The sequence below is a fragment of the Entelurus aequoreus genome, linkage group LG24 (assembly GCF_033978785.1).
Source record: "Entelurus aequoreus isolate RoL-2023_Sb linkage group LG24, RoL_Eaeq_v1.1, whole genome shotgun sequence".
NCBI classification, from domain to species: Eukaryota; Metazoa; Chordata; class Actinopteri; order Syngnathiformes; family Syngnathidae; genus Entelurus; species Entelurus aequoreus.
Window position 1 is genome coordinate 3,927,145 of NC_084754.1, and position 21,015 is coordinate 3,948,159.

At 37.4% G+C, this 21,015-nt stretch overlaps 1 protein-coding gene across 2 annotated transcripts in view; it reads left to right on the top strand.

The window, feature by feature from the left end:
- znf423 (zinc finger protein 423) overlaps positions 1-21,015 on the top strand; it is a 406,985-nt gene that overhangs the window by 213,916 nt on the left and 172,054 nt on the right. For both annotated transcript variants that reach the window (XM_062036135.1, XM_062036134.1), the window contains exons 16-18: positions 4,307-4,719; positions 10,888-11,098; positions 15,898-15,982. In XM_062036135.1, the coding sequence (XP_061892119.1) occupies positions 4,307-4,719; positions 10,888-11,098; positions 15,898-15,982 (709 nt within the window). The remainder of the gene's footprint in view (positions 1-4,306; positions 4,720-10,887; positions 11,099-15,897; positions 15,983-21,015) is intronic.

The window sequence follows — 21,015 nt, forward strand, 5'->3', positions numbered from 1 at the left end:
TCAGTATCGTTTTTTTTCCCGTTTTTTTTTTATTAAATCCACATCAAAAACACAAGATACACTTACAATTAGTGCACCAACCCAAAAAACCTCCCTCCCCCATTTACACTCATTCACACAAAAGGGTTGTTTCTTTCTGTTATTAATATTCTGCTTCCTACATTATATATCAATATATATCAATACAGTCTGCAAGGGATACAGTCCGTAAGCACACATGATTGTGCGTGCTGCTGCTCCACTAATAGTACTAACCTTTAACAGTTAATTTTACTCATTTTCATTAATTACTAGTTTCTATGTAACTGTTTTTATATTGTTTTACTTTCTTTTTTATTCAAGAAAATGTTTTTAATTTATTTATCTTATTTTATTTGATTCATTTTTTTAAAAAGTACCTTATCTTCACCACACTTGGTTGTCCAAATTTTCCAAATTTTCCAAAATTGGAAAACAAATACCGAATTTTTCGGACTATAAGACGCACTTAAAACTCTTTAATTTTCTCAAAACTCGACAGTGCGCCTTAAAACTCGGTGCGCCTAATGTACGGAATAATTTTGGCTGTGCTTACAGACCTCAAAGCTATTTTATTTGGTACATGGTGAAATGATAAGTGTGACCAGTAGATGGCAGTCACACATAAGAGATATGTGTAAACTGCACTATGACTCAAGTAAAAAAAACACCAAAATGTTATACTTACTGTCAGAAAGCGGCTTGAAGATGATCTGTAAAATATCATCTATGCAACATTTTGACCAAAGAACCACCATTACATGTTATGTAGACCAGTGGTCCCCAACCACCGGGCCGCGGCCCGATTGGTACCGGGCCGCGCAAGAAATTAAAAAAAAAAAAGAAAAGTTTTTTTTTTTTTTTTTTTTTAAATTAAATCAACATAAAAAACACAATATATTCATTATATATCAATATAGATCAATACAGTCTGCAGGGATACAGTCTGTAAGCACACATGATTGTATTTCTTTATGGAAAAAAAAAAAAAGAAAAGAAAATCCACTTATTTATTTAATCCTGCTCCTTTTCCTTTACATGGCAGTTGCTAACACTTTTGTTCACAGGATGACAATTTGAGCATTTAAGCGTTGATGTATTGGTAGAGCTTGCCGTGCCCGCGTCGTCTACATAGGAAATAAAGCAAAATTTTAAAAACATATAAAAACTTGATTCGTGAAAATGGCGCAGATTGGCCAAATTATGCGGATGTTGCAGGCATTCGACAAAGTTGTGAGGCCGCACATAATTTGCGGGGATTGGTTGAATTTGCGTGAATTGGCACTGTGGTAGCCATTTTTGTGTTATTTATATTTCTGTAGTCCTGCATATATTAAAGGCCTACTGAAATGCGATTTTCTTATTTAAACGGGGATAGCGGGTCCATTCTATGTGTCATACTTCATCATTTCGCGATATTGCCATATTTTTGCTGAAAGGATTTAGTAGAGAACATCGACGATAAAGTTCGCAACTTTTGGTCGCTGATAAAAAAGCCTTACCTGTACCGGAAGTAGCGTGACGTCACAGGTTGTGGAGCTCCTCAAATCTGCACATTGTTTACAATGATGGCCACCAGCAGCAAGAGCGATTCGGACCGAGAAAGCGACGATTTCCCCATTAATTTGAGCGAGGATGAAAGATTCGTGGATGAGGAAAGTGAGAGTAAAGGACTAGAGGGCAGTGGAAGCGATTCAGATAGGGAAGATGCTGTGAGAGGCGGGTGGGACCTGATATTCAGCTGGGATTGACTAAAACAGTAAATAAACACAAGACATATATATACTCTATTAGCCACAACACAACCAGGCTTATATTTAATATGCCACAAATTAATCCCGCATAACAAACACCTCCCCCCTCCCGTCCATATAACCCGCCAATACAAATCAAACACCCGCACAACACACTCAATCCCACAGCCCAAAGTACCGTTCACCTCCCCAAAGTTCATACAGCACATATATTTCCCCAAAGTTACGTACGTGACATGCACATAGCGGCACGCACGTACTGGCAAGCGATCAAATGTTTGGAAGCCGCAGCTGCGTACTCACGGTAGCGCGTATCCAACTCAAAGTCCTCCTGGTAAGAGTCTCTGTTGTCCCAGTTCTCCACAGGCCAATGGTAAAGCTTGACTGTCATCTTTTGGGAATGTAAACAATGAAACACCGGCTACGTGTTTGTGTTGCTGCAGCCGGCCGAAATACACCGCTTCCCACCTACAGCTTTCTTCTTTGCCGTCTCCATTGTTCATTGAACAAATTGCAAAAGATTCACCAACACAGATGTCCAGAATACTGTGCGATGAAAACAGACGACTTAATAGCTGGCCACAATGCTGTCCCAAAATGTCCTCTACAATCCGTGACGTCACGCGCAGGCGTCATCATACCGAGACGTTTTCAGCAGGATATTTTGCGCAAAATTTAAAATTGCACCGTATTGGCATGTGTTGCAATGTTAAGATTTCATCATTGATATATAAACTGTCAGACTGCGTGGTCGGTAGTAGTGGCTTTCAGTAGGCCTTTGTAAAGGCCTACTGAAAGCCACTACTAGCGACCACGCAGTCTGATAGTTTATATATCAATGATGAAATCTTAACATTGCAACACATGCCAATACGGCCGGGTTAACTTATAAAGTGACATTTTAAATTTCCCGCTAAACTTCCGGTTCAAAACGCCTCTGAGGGTTGACGTATGCGCGTGACGTCAATCATTGAAACGGAAGTATTCGGACACCATTGAAGTCAATACGAAAAAGCTCTGTTTTCATCTCATTATTCCACAGTATTCTGGACATCTGTGTTGGTGAATCTGTTGCAATTTGTTCATTGCATTGTGGAGAAAGAAGCTGAGCAAGCAAAGAAGAAAGTTGTCGGTGCGAAGTGTCTATTTTGCGAGGGAAGTCAGCAGCAACACGTACACAGCCGGCGCTTCTTTGTTTACATTCCCGAAAGATGCAGTCAAGATGGAAGAACTCGGACAACAGAGACTCTTACCAGGAGGACTTTGATTTGGATACACAGTTGCAATAACATGAGTACACAGCTGCGCTTCCAAACATTTGATCGCTTGCTATAACTAGCTCGAGCTAGTAGCTAGGAGCTAGGAGCTAGCATTAGGATTACTTTGTGGCATATTAAATATAAGCCTGGTTGTGTTGTGGCTAAAAGAGTATATATATGTCTTGTGTTTATTTATTGTTGTAGTCATTCCCAGCTGAATATCAGGTCCCACCCGCGCGCTTCCAAACATTTGATTGCTTGCCCGTACGTGCGTGTCATGTACGTAACTTTGATTAAATATATAAGCTTTATGAACCTTGGGTTAGGTGAACGGTTGTTTGGGCTGAGTGAGTGTGTGTGTTGTGCAGGTGTTTGAATTGTATTGGCGGGTTATATGGACGGGATCCCGTCCATATTACCCGCTCGAGCTATAACTAGCTCGAGCTAGTAGCTAGGAGCTAGGAGCTAGCATAACAAACACCTAGGTGTTTTTATGCAGGATTAATTTGTGGCATATTAAATATAAGTCTGGTTGTGTTGTGGCTAATAGAGTATATATATGTCTTGTGTTTATTTACTGTTGTAGTCATTCGCAGCTGAATATCAGGTCACCCCCGGCTCTCACAGCATCTTCCACTCCCCACTAGTCCTTCACTTGCACTTTCCTCATTTAAAAATATTTCATCCTCGCTCAAATTAATGGGGTAATCGTCGCTTTCTCGGTCCGAATCTCTCTCACTTCATGCGGCCATCATTGTAAACAATAGGGAACTTTGCATATATGTTCAACTGACTACGTCACGCTACTTCCGGTAGGGGCAAGCCTTTTTTTATCAGATACCAAAAGTTGCAATCTTTATCGTCGTTGTTCTATTTTAAATCCTTTCAGCAAAAATATGGCAATATGGCGAAATGATCAAGTATGACACATAGAATAGATCTGCTATCCCCGTTTAAATAAAAAAATTTCATTTCAGTAGGCCTTTAAGTTAAATTAGTTATTTATTTGTTGCTTGATGAATGCTTGGGCCTACTGCGCGACTGCACTTTGGCGTTGGTCATTGTGGTGGTGTTTGATGAATACTTGGGCCTACTGTGCTACTGTACTTAAATTTTTTCTCATTATGGTTGTTGTAGCCATTTTTCTGTTATTTATTTCTCTACTACTGCAGATAATATTAAATTAATCCCAACAGCGCCAATTCCTGGAGGGACTGCTTAACTATGACATCTATGTCCAGCACATGATCAGTTTCCACTCTCTACCTTCCACAGGTGACCCACAGTAAGAGCCTGGACACAGGGACCTGTCGAATCTGTAAGATGCCGCTGCATAGCGAGGAGGAGTTTATAGAGCACTGCCAGATGCACCCTGACCTCAGAAACTCCCTCACGGGCTTCCGCTGTGTAGTCTGCATGCAGACCGTCACCTCCACCCTGGAGCTTAAGATCCACGGCACTTTCCACATGCAGAAACTCTCCACCGGTTCCTCTCTCGGAGGAACCGGAGGGGGACTATTGAACGCAGCAGGAAACGGCTCGGCATCTTCCTCCCCCAACGGGCAGCTGCAGCAGCACAAGTTTTATAAGTGTGCTTTTTGTCTCAAGGAGTTTAAGAACAAAGGGGAGCTGGTGAAGCTGGACGTGAACGGCTTGCCTTATGGCCTTTGTGCCAGCTGCATGAGCAGGTAATACACTTTAGATGCAACACAAGACCGCAAAGTGATACTGCATATGGCTTTTAGATTTTTAAAGTTGCATTAAAATATAGGGTCATACTAGATCAGTGGTTCTTAACCTGGGTTCGATCGAACCGTAGGGGTTTAGTGAGTCGGCCTCAGGGGTTCGGCGGAGGTCAAAACACACCCGACTCATCGTGTAAATACAAACTTCTCCCTATCGGCGTATTACGGATACGGCAACAGCTGACTGATTTGCAGGTGTGTAATTTGTTGTGAGTTTATGCACTGTGTTGGTTTTGTTGTTTGAACAAGGTGATGTTCATGCACGCTTCATCAAGTGCACCAGTAAAAAAACATGGTAACACTTTAGTATGGGGAACATATTCACCATTAATTAGTTGCTTATTAACATGCAAATTAGTAACATATTGGCTCTTAACTAGTCATTATTAAGTACTTATTAATGCCTTATTCGGCATGGCCTTATTATAACCCTAACCCTCTAACCCTAACCCAGGGGTCACCAACGCGGTGCCCGCGGGCACCAGGTAGCCCGTACGGACCAGGGGCCGTACTTATCAAGCTTCTTAGAGTGCCATTTTACACTTAAGTCCTGAGAATTTGCGAAATTTAGTCCTACTCTCAAACTTAAGAATAAAAGCTTTTTATCAACGTTCTTAAGTCTAAGAATCACTCCTACTCTCCACGATATTTAAGAGACCTTCAGAGGTGTCTTAAGTGGTTAGGAGTTGCCAGCAGGGGATGGCACTGAGGCGAGAGAGACGTGCGCGAACGTTCAGGGAACGGAACAATGTTTTTGTTTTTTTTGATGACGAGCAGCTGATCAAACGGTATCGTTTAGACAGAGCGGATATTATTTTTGTCACAGATTTAATACTTTTCGATTCCTTGTTGATTTCTGCATGTGTCTGCAGTGGGCTAGTATATATAGAGCCACCCACACCAGTTTCAAATTAGTTGCCTAATTAATGAATTGGAAAGAAAATGTTATGTTATGTGGCCGTGAGGTGAGTGACGTCAGTGAGTGTGTGGGCGAGAGAAGAGAGGGAGCGGTAGCGTGAGTGCCGGCGGGGACTAGTTTGTTTTGTATTATTTTGTAGTTTATTGTCAAAATATACACTCCCATTGTCCACTTAAATATTTCCAAGATATTTCTTTATTCTTAGACAACGGATTCCCTTCCGTGATTGGTCATTTCTATGGACACAGAAATGACGTCACCTAAAATTCCGTTTACGGCACATAGTAATGTCGTAATTCAGCTCTGAGTGTGACACTTAAGATTCAGTCCTACACTTCGCTGAAAGTGTGAGTAAGACGCTTGATAACTAACTTTTAAGTGCAGCTTTCAGCGAATAATTTATTTACTCTTAAGTCAACTCTTAGCAGACTTCTTAGGAGTCATTCTAAGAAGCTTGATAAGTACGGCCCCAGATGAGTAGCCCGCTGGCCTGTTCTAAAAATAGCTCAAATAGCAGCACTTACCAGTGAGCTGCCTGTATTTTTTAAATTGTATTTATTTACTCGCTTTGCCCGACATTTTTAATTCTAAGAGAGACAAAACTCAAATAGAATTTGAAAATCCAAGAAAATATTTTAAAGACTTGGTCTTCACTTGTTTAAATAAACTCATTAAGGGACGGTGTGGCGAAGTTGGTAGAGTGGCCGTGCCAGCAATCGGAGTGTTGCTGGTTACTGGGGTTCAATCCCCACCTTCTACCTTCCTAGTCACGTCCGTTGTGTCCTTGGGCAAGACACTTCACCCTTGCTCCTGATGGCTGCTGGTTAGCGCCTTGCATGGCAGCTCCCTCCATCAGTGTGTGAATGTGTGTGTGAATGGGTGAATGTGGAAATACTGTCAAAGCGCTTTGAGTACCTTGAAGGTAGAAAAGTGCTATACAAGTATAACCCATTTATTTATTTAATTTTTACTTTGCTTCTTATAACTTTCAGAAAGACAATTTTAGAGAAAAAATACAACCTTAAAAATGATTTTAGGATTTTTAAACACATATACCTTTTTACCTTTTAAATTCCTTCCTCTTCTTTCCTCACAATTTAAATCAATGTTCAAGTACATTTTTTTTATTGTAAAGAATAATACATACATTTTAATTTAATTCTTCATTTTAGCTTCTGTTTTTTCAACGAAGAATATTTGTGGAAATATTTCTTCAAACTTATTATGATTAAAATTCCAAAAAACTATTCTGGCAAATCTAGAAAATCTGTTGAATGAAATTTGAATCTTATTTCAAAGTCTTTTGAATTTCTTTTAAAATTTTTGTTCTGGAAAATCTAGAATAAATAATGATTTGTCTTTGTTAGAAATATAGCTTGGTCCAATTTGTTATATATTCTAACATGTGTAGATTGGATTTTAACCTATTTAAAACATGTCATCAAAATTCTAAAATTAATCTTAATCAGGAAAAATTACTAATGATGTTCCATAAATTATTTTTTTAATTTTTTCAAAAAGATTCAAATTAGCTAGTTTTTCTCTTCTTTTTTTCGGTTGAATTTTGAATTTTAAAGAGTCGAAATTGAAGACAAACTATGTTTCAAAATTTAATTGTCATTTTTTTCGTGTTTTCTCCTCTTTTAAACCGTTCAATTAAGTGTGAATATCATTAATTATTAATAATAACATAGAGTTAAAGGTAAATTGAGCAAATTGGCTATTTCTGGCAATTTATTTAAGTGTGTATCAAACTGGTAGCCCTTCGCATTAATCAGTACCCAAGAAGTAGCTCTTGCTTTCAAAAAGGTTGGTGACCCCTGCCCTAACCCTAACCAAATAACTCTGAAATTAAGTCTTTGTTACTTAGAATATGTTCCCCATACTAAAGTGTTACCAAAAATATATAACTTTGTCTTGAATTTGAAAAAAAATTGTTTTTCATTTTTCACTAAAGAAGGGTTTGATGAATGCGCATATGAAACTGGTGGGGTTCGGTACCTCCAACAAGGTTAAGAACCACTGTACTAGATGCAATAAGATGTCATATGGCTGCATACAGTACATGCATGCACATCACAGTGGTACCTCGGTTTTTGTACGCCCCACTTTTCATTTGGTTTCTATAAAAATCTTTGCCAAAAGTTTGTCCCGGTTTTCGTAAGATGTTCCGCAGAATCGAGTGCCAAAACAAAGAATTTGGTGACTCAGTCTACACTACCGTTCAAAAGTTAGGGGTCACCCAAACAATTTAGTGGAATAGCCTTCATTTCTAAGAACAAGAATAGACTGTCGAGTTTCAGATGAAAGTTCTCTTTTTCTGGCCATTTTGAGCGTTTAATTGACCCCACAAATGTGATGCTCCAGAAACTCAATCTGCTCAAAGGAAGGTCAGTTTTGTAGCTTCTGTAACGAGCTAAAGTGTTTTCAGATGTGTGAACATGATTGCACAAGGGTTTTCTAATCATCAATTAGCCTTCTGAGCCAATGAGCAAACACATTGTACCATTAGAACACTGGAGTGATAGTTGCTGGAAATACACCTATGTAGATATTGCACCAAAAACCAGACATTTGCAGCTAGAATAGTCATTTACCACATTAGCAATGTATAGAGTGTATTTCTTTCAAGTTAAGACTAGTTTCAAGTTATCTTCATTGAAAAGTACAGAGCTTTTCCTTCAAAATTAAGGACATTTCAATGTGACCCCAAACTTTTGAACGGTAGTGTATGTACTTTTTTACTGCAGAGTAGTCCACCATGGGGCTAAATAAAGTTACAGGAAGATAAAGAAGACGAGAAACACTGTTGAATTCAAGATACAACTCGTAGCATAGCACAAAAGTGGCGTCCGCTAGGCTCTTCCCTCGTCTCACCTCTGCGATTACTACAGTAGTATTGGCCACTACCAATGAGAATTTACTAGGGGTGTAACGATTCAATTTAATACGATACATTTGTTTTTACGGTAGAAAAACTGGCAGGTAAGTTGCCAGAATAACAAAAGAACTTGTACTGTTTTCCCATTAACAACATAATGTTGTAAAAACCAATGTACATGTAATAGTAAAATTCTGGCGACTAAACTCACAGCTTTTTCCGTTAAAAACAAAAAAACAAAACAGTGGTACATTTTTTTATATTCACCATAAAATGTTGTTAGAAATTAAAAAAAAACAACACTATTTTACAGTAGCATTTTGTTTTTACTGTGAAATCAGTAGTCTACTTTAAAAAAAAAGAATCTAATTAATAATGAAATCCAGAGGCAAATTCATACATTATTCGCTGTTACAAGCGGCCCTCTGATGGCAGCCATGTGGCCCTCAATGAAAACCACTTTGACATCCCCGCACTGCAAGAAGTCAGTGTTCAAAAACAAGAAAAAACAAAACAAAATTAGGGGTATTTTATTTGAACTAAGCACAACATTCTGCCAATAGAACAAGAAAATTTGACTTGCCAAGACTTTCCAAAACAAGTAAAATTAGTTGACCTAAGTATTTTCTCACTAATAACAACTGTACTACTATATGAGTACGTATTTTCTATTGTTTCATTGAAAATAAAACAGCAAAGTCCATTTGGCTGTCATCTGTTTTAATATGAGACACAATTGTGTCAAAGTCATGATTTTTTTTTTCCGTTCATGCTTGAAATAAGAAATGATTACTTTAAAAAAGTAGTTTTATACTTGTGAGTGTTGATGACACAGCTTTGCAACAGTTGATATTCTAGTTTCAAGCATGTTTTACTCAATATAGCTCATCAAATCTCAGCAACAAGCTGTAATATCTTACTGGGATCATTTAGGACCAAAACACTTAAAACAAGTAAAACACTCCAACATAAAATCTGCTTAGTGAGAAGAATTATCTTAAAATAAAATAAAATCAAATATCACCCTTATTTGAGATATTTCATCTTACTTAGATTTCAGTTTTTGCAGTGATGTTTTAGACCAGGGGTCACCAACGTAAGGCCCGTAAGGACCAGATGAGTAGCCCGCTGGCCTGTTCTAAAAATAGCTCAAATAGCAGCACTTACCAGTGAGCTGCCTCTATTTTTTAAATTTTATTTATTTACTAGCAAGCTGGTCTCGCTTTGCCCGACATTTTTAATTCTAAGAGAGACAAAACTCAAATAGAATTTGAAAATCCAAGAAAATATTTTAAAGACTTGGTCTTCACTTGTTTAAATAAATTCATTAATTATTTTACTTTGCTTCTTATAACTTTCAGAAAGACAATTTCAGAGAAAAAAATACAACCTTAAAAATGATTTTAGGATTTTTAAACACATATACCTTTTTACCTTTTAAATTCCTTCCTCTTCTTTCCTGACAATTTAAATCAATGTTCAAGTCCATTTATTTTTTTTATTGTAAAGAATAATAAATACATTTTAATTTAATTCTTCATTTTAGCTTCTGTTTTTTCGACGAAGAATATTTGTGAAATATTTCTTCAAACTTATTATGATTAAAATTCAAAAAGATTATTCTGGCAAATGTAGAAAATCTGTAGAATCAAATTTAAATCTTATTTCAAAGTCTTTTGAAATGTTTTTTACATTTTTGTTCTGGAACATCTAGAAGAAATAATGATTTGTCTTTGTTAGAAATATAGCTTGGTCCAATTTGTTATATATTCTAACAAAGTGCAGATTGGATATTAACCTATTTAAAACATGTCATCAAAATTCTAAAATTAATCTTAATCAGGAAAAATCACTAATGATGTTCCATAAATTGTTTTTTTTAATTTTTTCTAAAAGATTCGAATTAGCTAGTTTTTCCCTTCTTTTTTTTCGGTTGAATTTTGAATTTTAAAGAGTCGAAATTGAAGACAAACTATGTTTCAAAATTTAATTGTAATTTTTTTAGTGTTTTCTCCTCTTTTAAACCGTTCAATTAAGTGTAAATATCATTAATTATTAATAATAACATAGAGTTAAAGGTAAATTGAGCAAATTGGCTATTTCTGGCAATTTATTTAAGTGTGTATCAAACTGGTAGCCCTTCGCATTAATCAGTACCCAAGAAGTAGCTCTTGCTTTCAAAAAGGTTGGTGACCCCTGTTTTAGACCGTAGCACAGAAACCAAGGTACCACTCTGTTTGCAATGATCTTTGACTTTTACCCCCCCTAAGGTTTGTGTTTATTAAACTCAATTAATATTGACTACCATTAGGGGCACTAACGGCCATAGCCCCAACCAAGGAGGGGCTCTCACACCAGGGGACACGCAGGGGGAGAAGCCTGTGTCCGGGCTGAGGTGTCCTGAGTGTGGGGTGAAGTTCGAAAGCGTGGAGGACTTGGAGAGTCATGTCCAGACCGATCACCCCGATGTCAGCCCTGAAAGCTCAGCCGGGAAAAAGGCCGAGGCTTCACCCGCTCCTAAGGTGAGAAAAAGATGACCGAGCGTTGGTTTTTTGATTGATTGAGACTTTTATTAGTAGGTTGCACAGTGAAGTACATATTCCGTACAATTGACCACTAAATGGTAACACCCGAATAAGTTTTTCAACTTGTTTAAGTCGGGGTCCATAGTCAACGTTCCCTGTAAGGTGCAATTGCGTCGAGACACTTTAAGGAGGACAGGAATTCCATTGATCCCTTTGTTTTATTATTTGGCGGCCATAACCACACCAAAAACATTGGTCAAATACTTCTATTTAGCAAAACCAAGCCTAAAGCAACTTTTTGTTATCCGTCATATCAACAGCAGCCGCTCGCTGCCTCTCGCTGTTGCGTTTATGGTGTGGGAAGCAGATCAGAATCATATCCATATTTAAGTGTTACTTCTTTCTAAACTCCTATAGTCATATAAAGAATAGCTAGTGTTCTTCCTTCTTTTGAGTCTCATAGTAAGGTGTTGGCCTTCTAGATTGGAATGTGTCAGAGTAGAGATAACTCGGAGTAGTCTAAACAAAGGGAGTGGGGGCGAGGGACAGAGGGAAGATCACGGGACTTCCGGGGGTTGGAGGGAAGACCGAGCTAGACCGGGCTGGGGAACGCTGGTGTGCTAGATTGGTCTCAGGTTTGTCCTCTAAGCTTGGAGAATAAACCACAAAATACCAATTACTGCCTGTTGATTGAATATAAACTTCAGCTTATGTGCCATAAAAACAATCTGGAAGAGACTAGCAATTTGAATTCCCCATTGGAGGAATGCTGGTCAACGCAACAATGGCCACACAAAAAGTCGGACAACTCCAACACCACACATAAAGTGTAATTCCGGGTCGTTACACTTTGACTCCCCAATCAGATATGTGCTTTTTCTCCTGTCATTTATCAAGAATGGTCATTTATGAATATTAATCCTGAAAGGCTTTACTAGATTACAGAAAAGCTAATAACAAATATATATTTTACAGACAGAAAGTACACTTTATCCCATGCTTACATCTCATTGTGCAACATGTGAATGTTTTAAAGGGAAGTAAATGTGTTTTCTGAAAGGGGTATACAATCTTTCCAAAGCAGGACCCCCACCCAGGCATAAAATACTATAGTACATAGCTGATTAAAAATACTATGTTTAAGTAGGCTAAATGACTTATATTAGACTGTGGAGTGTTTTAAGTCTCGTTTTAAGACCCACTTTTATTCTCTGGCTTTTAACACTACATGAGTTGTGTTAAGTTAAAATTAAAGTACCAATGATTGTCACACACGCACTAGGTGTGGCGAAATTATTCTCTGCATTTGACCCATCACCCTTGATCACCCCCTGGGAGGTGAGGGGAGCAGTGGGCAGCAGCGGTGGCCACGCCCAGGGATCATTTTTGGTTATTTAACCCCCAATTCCAACCCTTGGTGCTGAGTGCCAAGCAGGGAGGTAATGGGTCCCATTTTTATAGTCTTTGGTATGACTCGGCCGGGGTTTGAACTCACAACCTACCGATCTCAGGGCGGACACTCTAACCACTAGGCCACGGTCTTCTGTGTTTTTACATTTTTATTTATATTTATTGTTTTAATTGGTTCTACCTAGAGATGTCCGATAATATCGGTCTGCCGATATTATCGGCCGATAAATGCGTTAAAATGTAATATCGGAAATTATCGGTATCGGTTTTTTTATTATCAGTATCGTTTTTTAAAATTTTTTATTTATTTTTTAATTTTAATTTTTTTTTTTTTTTTATTAAATCCACATAAAAAACCCAAGATACACTTACAATTAGTGCACCAACCCAAAAAACCTCCCTCCCCCATTTACACTCATTCACACAAAAGGGTTGTTTCTTTCTGTTATTAATATTCTGCTTCCTACATTATATATCAATACAGTCTGCAAGGGATACAGTCCGTAAGCACACATGATTGTGCGTGCTGCTGCTCCACTAATAATACTAACCTTTAACAGTTAATTTTACAAATTTTCATTAATTACTAGTTTCTATGTAACTGTTTTTATATTGTTTTACTTTCTTTTTTATTCAAGAAAATGTTTTTAATTTATTTTTCTTATTTTATTTGATTCATTTTTTTAAAAAGTACCTTATCTTCACCATACCTGGTTGTCCAAATTAGGCATAATAATGTGTTAATTCCACGACTGTATATATCGGTTGATATCGGTATCGGTTGATATCGGTATCGGTAATTAAAGAGTTGGACAATATCGGCATATCGGATATCGGCAAAAAGCCATTATCGGACATCCTTAGTTCTGCCCTTTAAAATCGTTTTTAATCATATTTATTTTTATATTGTTCATATATTGTTTTTATATTTATTTATTTTGTTTTCATTCAGTCATTGGTGGAGCTAAGGATAGTATTTGAATCTTGTTTTTAATATTTTTTGTGCAGCGCTTTGGAAACATTTTTGCTGTTTAAATGTGCTATAAAAATCAAGTGGATTGGATTGGATTATATCGGAAAATAATCTCATGAAAATGACTACTGGCACTTGATTATAACGAGACATTTAAATTGGTATGTCAGGTTATAATACTCGGGGTATTTTTGCGTCGGCTCACACACACGACGAATTAGAGGAAACATCGGTCATAGTTAAAGCTCGTGTGACTTAAAAATTCAAACATTTGTGTTCTGCGGGTGTTGCTTTGGGTGCTGTGGCGCGACGTGTGCTATAGTTGATATTGACAGTCGGGCTCTCTGGGAGCTGCTGCATGTATGTTGGAGTGGGTGTGTTTTCAGGGACCCTTTTATCTGACACGCACCTTGTTTCTACATCGTCTGACAGCACAGAGACGACCAACTAGGATTTGTCTGTGTGTGTGTTTGTGTGTGTGCATGCAAGTCTACCAAGGTAGACCGTGGTGTTTGGGCCTTTGTGTATTTGTGTTTGTGCTTGAGTGATCACAGTGTGCAATGAATGAATAATCGGGTCCTTTGCTTCTCGTCTTTGTTCCTGTCACTTTTTATGTAGATTTATGAATCTGTTTGGTGACTGGCTGTTTCACATTCATTGCTTTAACCTGTAATATTTGGATGTCTGTGAGTAAATGACTTACCGTATATTTCGGACTATAAGGCGCACTTAAAATCCTTTCAATTTTCTCAAAAATCGACAGTGCGCCTTATAACCCCGTGCGCATAACGTACGGTATAATTCTGGTTGTGCTTACCGACCTCAAAGCTATTTTATTTGGTACATGGTGTAATGATAAGTGTAGTAGAATTTCTGACCTCATGTCTGTCAAGAATGTACGCTCATTTAATTTCTCTTCTATTCTGTGCCATTGAATGAACCGGGTGTGGGACAAAAGTGAATATTAAGTCGTGCCAACCTGTCTACAGAATGTTTTTGATTGTTTAAGTATGATTAAGGAATCCAAGGATGTTGCAAAAACAAACATGTCAAAGACCGCAAGAGTGACGCACGAGGAAAAACAATGACGCACAAAGAGACAGATAGAAATGGCAGGAGACCGGGACTCGAGAGAGATTGCTTTTTTGTGAGTCCTCCGGAGGACGTTTGTGTGTCTGCATGGACAGCTCAATCTGACTTGATAACGGGTAAATAAACTTTTTGTACTAAATTCACTTTTATTGCTGTTTAAGCTTCGGACAATCCACTACATAAGTGTGACCAGTAGATGGCAGTCACACATAAGAGATACGGTACATGTAGGCTACAATATGATGGCAGTAAACAACACCAAAACTTTAAATGTTACATTGAAAATATAGAACATTACAGACTCAAAAATCTGTCAAAATGTTTTAATAGGACTTTGGTAAGCTACAAAGCCGCACCGCTTGATGGATTGTCAGAGCGTTACGGCTACCATAGTCCGATGTACTGTGATTCAAAATACAAGTATTATTATGGTGTGTGTGTATTGGGACTGCAAAATGGCACCCATTAGCAGACATATTATCTGGCGTTTTGTTTTGCAATATTATGCAAAACCAACTTTCCTTAACTTGTGGTACCTGCTGATGTGTGTTTGGGATCTGCATAAGTCCTGAAAAGTTGCGCGCGTCCGCCTTTGTAGACTCCCGTCCTTGAAGGCTACACCGGTACAACAAAGATGACGGGCAGAAAACGCTGTCGAAGTGGAGCCACTAAACGGCGCATCCTGAAGCGACTGTCAGAAAGCGACTTGAAGATGGTCTGTAAAACATCATCTATGCAACATTTTGACCAAAGAACTAACATTACATGTTATGTAGACCAGTGGTCCCCAACCACCGGTACCGGTCCGCGGACCGATTGGTACCGGGCCGCGCAAGAAATTAAAATGTTTTTTTTTTTTTTAATTAAATCAAATCAACATAAAAAACACAATATATACATATTGTGTATGTGTATGTCAATATAGATCAATACAGTCTGCAGGTATACAGTCCGTAAGCACACATGATTGTATTTCTTTATGAAAAAAAAAACCCCCCCCCCCCCGGTCCGTGGGACAAATTTTCAAGCGTTGACCGGTCCCCAGCTACAAAAAGGTTGGGGACCCCTTATGTAGACCACAAGAAAAAAATCATAATATGACCCCTTTAATGCGCCTTATAATGCGGTGCGCCCTTTGTATGAAAATCGACCTGAATAGACCCGCTCATCGGCAGTGCGCCTTATAATCCGGTGCGCCCTATGGTCCGGAAAATACAGTACATTCTGTCACGGTATCACAGTTAGAAAACATTTATTACTGGATCTTTTTCGTAACAATTAGCCTCAACTCACCTTGCAACTTTGTTTCTGTCTTTCCCAGAAAAAGACCTACCAGTGTATTAAGTGCCAAATGACGTTTGAGACGGAGCGGGAGATCCAGATCCATGTTGCAAATCACATGATCGGTGAGTGAGCCACAGCTACTTTCTCTCTCAGTCAAGGTTATTTTTAGTGTGTGCACTTGCACGCCGGCGAGTGTGAATTCAGGCTTTTCGAATGACCATGAAATGTATCTCATCCTGTTTTTGGTCTAAAATTGTTACACTATCGCCACTTTGCAACCACCAACTCATACTGCAGCCACACACACACACGCACACACACACACACACACACACACACACACACACACACACACACACACACACACACACACACACACACACACACACACACACACACACACACACACACACACACACACACACACACACACACACACACACACACACACACACACACACTGTCAGCTTCAGTGTCAAACAATGCTCATGCTCTTTAAATATTATCTCCTGTGTTCTAATGCATGTTACTAAAAAAACAGAGGTACATCATGTGTAGTGTTTCCCATACATTCGTATATCTGATATATATATATATATATATATATATATATATATATACATATATATATATATATATATATATATATATATATATATATATATATATATATATATATATATATATATATATATATATATATATATATATATATATATATGTATGTGTGGGAAAAAATCACAAGACTATTTCATCTCTACAGGCCTGTCTCATGAGGGGTTTTCCTCAATCCTCAGGAGAAAAAAATCTCCTGAGGATTGAGGAAAACCCCTCATGAAACAGGCCTGTAGAGATGAAATAGTCTTGTGATTTTTTCCCACACATACATATTACGCTCTACCACGGTATCGAGCACTATTTTTTTGGATAATCTAATTAAGACATATATATATATATATATATATATATATATATATATATATATATATATATATATATATATATATATATATATATATATATATATATATATATATATATATATATATACACACATATATATACATATATATACATACACACACACACACACACACACATATATACTGTATATATATATATATATATATATATATATATATATTTGTATATGTATATTTATGTGTGGGGGAAAAATCACAAGACTATTTCATCTCTACAGGCCTGTTTCATGAGGGTTTCCTCAATCATCAGGAGATTTTTCATCTAATTAAGACATATATATGTATATATATATATATATATATATATATATATATATATATATATATATATATGTATATATATATTTATATTTATTTATTTATATATATATATATATATATATATATATATATATATATATATATATATATATATATATATATATATATATATATGAACTGCCACAAATAGATTTAACGCTCCCTTTTAAGAATTCCCCATGCCCATGCATGTTTATTTGACAGCTTTTATTATGAAACCTTTTACTTTGAAAGGGTGCCTTCTGCTTTAGGTTTTCTGTTAGTTGTGAGTTTAAGCTATTTTCTGCACCACTTTCTTAGTTGCAGAAGTCATTGCCAATGTTTTTTTTTTTTTTTTTAAATAGCACTTTAATGTATTTGAAGCATTGAAAGTGTATTCTAAGTGTGTGAGAGGATTTATTGATTATTAAATATCTTTACAGTCAGAATGACGGCTGCGTTTATTTAGTAAATAGCCTCTTACTGCTAAACTAATTAACTATTAGGCTAACCGGCATATGCTGATTTGGGACTACGGTTTAATTCACATTTATATACAAGTGCATTTGCTGCCTTCATTTACAAAAACATTTACGCAAAATATGCCGATTGAGTTTATTTTTATCAAATGACAAAATTATAACAAGATCTCACTCAAGTAAAACTTAATAAAGTCCACAATTATTTCCCTTTTTTTGCTGAAAATTCCCACAGCGTCCAAAAAAAATTAAAAATAAAATACATGCACATCCGCCGTGCGATTAGACAATGACGTCATCGATTTCTCATTCTATTTTGTCAAAATTATGAGGGACAAGCTGTAAAAATGTATTATTAATCCACTTGTTCATTTACTGTTAGCATCTTTTTTTCCCGTTTCAACATGTTCTATCTACACTTCTGTTAAAATGTAATAATCACTTATTCTTCTGTTGTTTTGATACTTTACATTAGTTTTGGATGATACCACAAATGTAGGTATCGATGCGATACCAAGTAGTTACAGGATCGTACATTGGTCGTATTCAAAGTTCTCATGTGTCCAGGGACGTATTTACTGACTTCATAAACATAATCCATCCCATCCATCCATTTTCTACCGCTCGTCCCGTTCGGGGTCGCGGGGGGGGGGGGCTGGAGCCTATCTCATTTAAAAAAATGGAAAAAAGATTGTGTGATGCTAAAAAAATATCGATGTAATCATAGTAGTATCGACTAGATACGCTCCTGTACTTGGTATCATTAGAGTGGATGTCAGGTGTAGATCCATCCATAGCGGGGTGTGTATATTGTAGCATCCCGGAAAAGTTAATGCTGCAAGGGGTTCTGGGTATTTGTTGTGTTGTGTTTATGTTGTGTTACGGTGCGGACGTTCTCCCGGAATGGGTTTGTCATTCTTGTTTGGTGTGGGTTCACAGTGTGGCGCATATTTGTAACAGTGTTATAGTTGTTTATACGGCTACCCTCAGTGTGACCTGTATGGCTGTTGACCAAGTATGCCTTGCATTCACTTGCGTGTGTGAAAAGCCGTAGATATTATGTGATTGGGCCGGCACGCCCCCAATATTGTTGTCTGGGTGGAAATGGGGAGAAATTCGGGAGGGGCACTGCAATTCGGGAGTCTCCCGGGAGGGTTGGCAAGTATGACTGGGAGACGCAACTGCTCTGTACTTCTCCTTACGTCCGTGTACCACTCCGTACAGCGGCGTTTTAAAAAGTCATAAATGTTACTTTTTGAAACCGGTAACGATAATTTCCGATATTACATTTTAAAGCATTTATCGGCCGATATCTCTAAAAATAATACATAAAATACCAAGCACACAGCTTACATGCACAGTCATTCTTTTTTGTGTCTTGTGTTCAGCAACACTATTGCTCTCGGGTAAAAAGTGTTCTTAAATCTTTTTGTCCGGCATTTTATTGTGTGCCCGAGGGCAGCAGTTCAAAAAGTTTATGTCCGGGGTGAGATGGATCCCTAATGATGTTTTGGGCCTTAGGTAGATACCGTTTAAAAGAAATATAATTGCATGCAATTAAAAAAGAGAGAAAGGTAAAGTACTTCACTGATGCATATTATTTCCAGGCTTTCACGGGCCATTCAAAATGATGTGGCGGGCCAGATCTGGCCCCCGGGCCTTGAGTTTGACACCTGTGCTTTAACTGGAGTAACTTCTGCTCAGTCCTCCGATGGCCACACAGGCGTCCTCTTTCACACATTCCCAATATGTTTGTCACTCAGCAAACACTTTCCCTTCTCTTACCAATCTGTGCACTTTCCTGCTGTTTCCTATTTGATCCACTTTCATCAAAAAAAAATCCCTCATCCCTAAACGCGCGCACACAGCGGTTTTGGGTTAATTAACATGCTAATTGCGTGAAAGCCCAGCGCAGAGTAATTATGAAATTGAGGCAGATTATTTTTGAAAGCGTGCCCACGTCCCATTATTACATCCCGTAGAAGATCAAAAGATGTTCATATTATTTCACTTTCCTCTTCTTGACTCTCGTATTTCTCACTTCCATCAATACGAGGGCAGTACAAGGAACTACATCATTGTCTGTCTAAGTCAGGGGTCGGCAACCCAAAATGTTGAAAGAGCCATATTGGACTAAAAATACAAAAAGATAATCTGTCTGTAGCCGCGAAAAGTTAAAGGCCTACTGAGTCGAGCACGTGAAATGGACATTTAAAGTGACTTTTATCTCCACGACAATACATCGGTGACACACTTAGCTACTGAGCTAACATGATAGCATCGTTCTCAAATGAAGATAGAAACAAAATAAATAAACCCCTGACTGGATGGATAGACAGAAGATCAAAAATACTATTAAACCATGAACATGTAAATACACGATTCATAATATTCAGCTTTGCGAAGCTAAAAAAAATAGAAGCTAACCTAGCTACGTAGCCAACGTGATAGCATAGCAGTCTCAAATGCAGATAGAAACTAAATAAAAAAAACCCTGACTGGATGGATAGACAGAAGATCAAAAATACTATTAAACCATGAACATGTAAATACACGATTAATAATATTCAGCTTTGCGAAGCTAAAAAAAAATAGAAGCCAACCTAGCCACGTAGCCAACGTGATAGCATAGCAGTCTCAAATGCAGATAGAAACTAAATAAAAAAAAACCCTGACTGGATGGATAGACAGAAGATCAAAAATACTATTAAACCATGAACATGTAAATACACGATTAATAATATTCAGCTTTGCGAAGCTAAAAAAAATAGAAGCTAACCTAGCCACGTAGCCAACGTGATAGCATAGCAGTCTCAAATGCAGATAGAAACTAAATTTAAAAAAAACCCTGACTGGATGGATAGACAGAAGATCAAAAATACTATTAAACCATGAACATGTAAATACACGATTAATAATATTCAGCTTTGCGAAGCTAAAAAAAATAGAAGCTAACTTAGCTACATAGCCAACGTGAAAGCATCAGTCTCAAATGCAGATAGAAACTAAATTTAAAAAAACCCTGACTGGATGGATAGACAGAAGATCAAAAATACTATTAAACCATGAACATGTAAATACACGATTAATAATATTCAGCTTGGCGAAGCTAAAAAAAATAGAAGCTAACCTAGCTACGTAGCCAACGTGATAGCATCAGTCTCAAATGCAGATAGAAACTAAATAAAAAAAAAACCCTGACTGGATGGATAGACAGAAGATCAAAAATACTATTAAACCATGAACATGTAAATACACGATTAATAATATTCAGCTTGGCGAAGCTAAAAAAAATAGAAGCTAACCTAGCTACGTAGCCAACGTGATAGCATAGCAGTCTCAAATGCAGATAGAAACTAAATAAAAAAAACCCTGACTGGATGGATAGACAGAAGATCAAAAATACTATTAAAC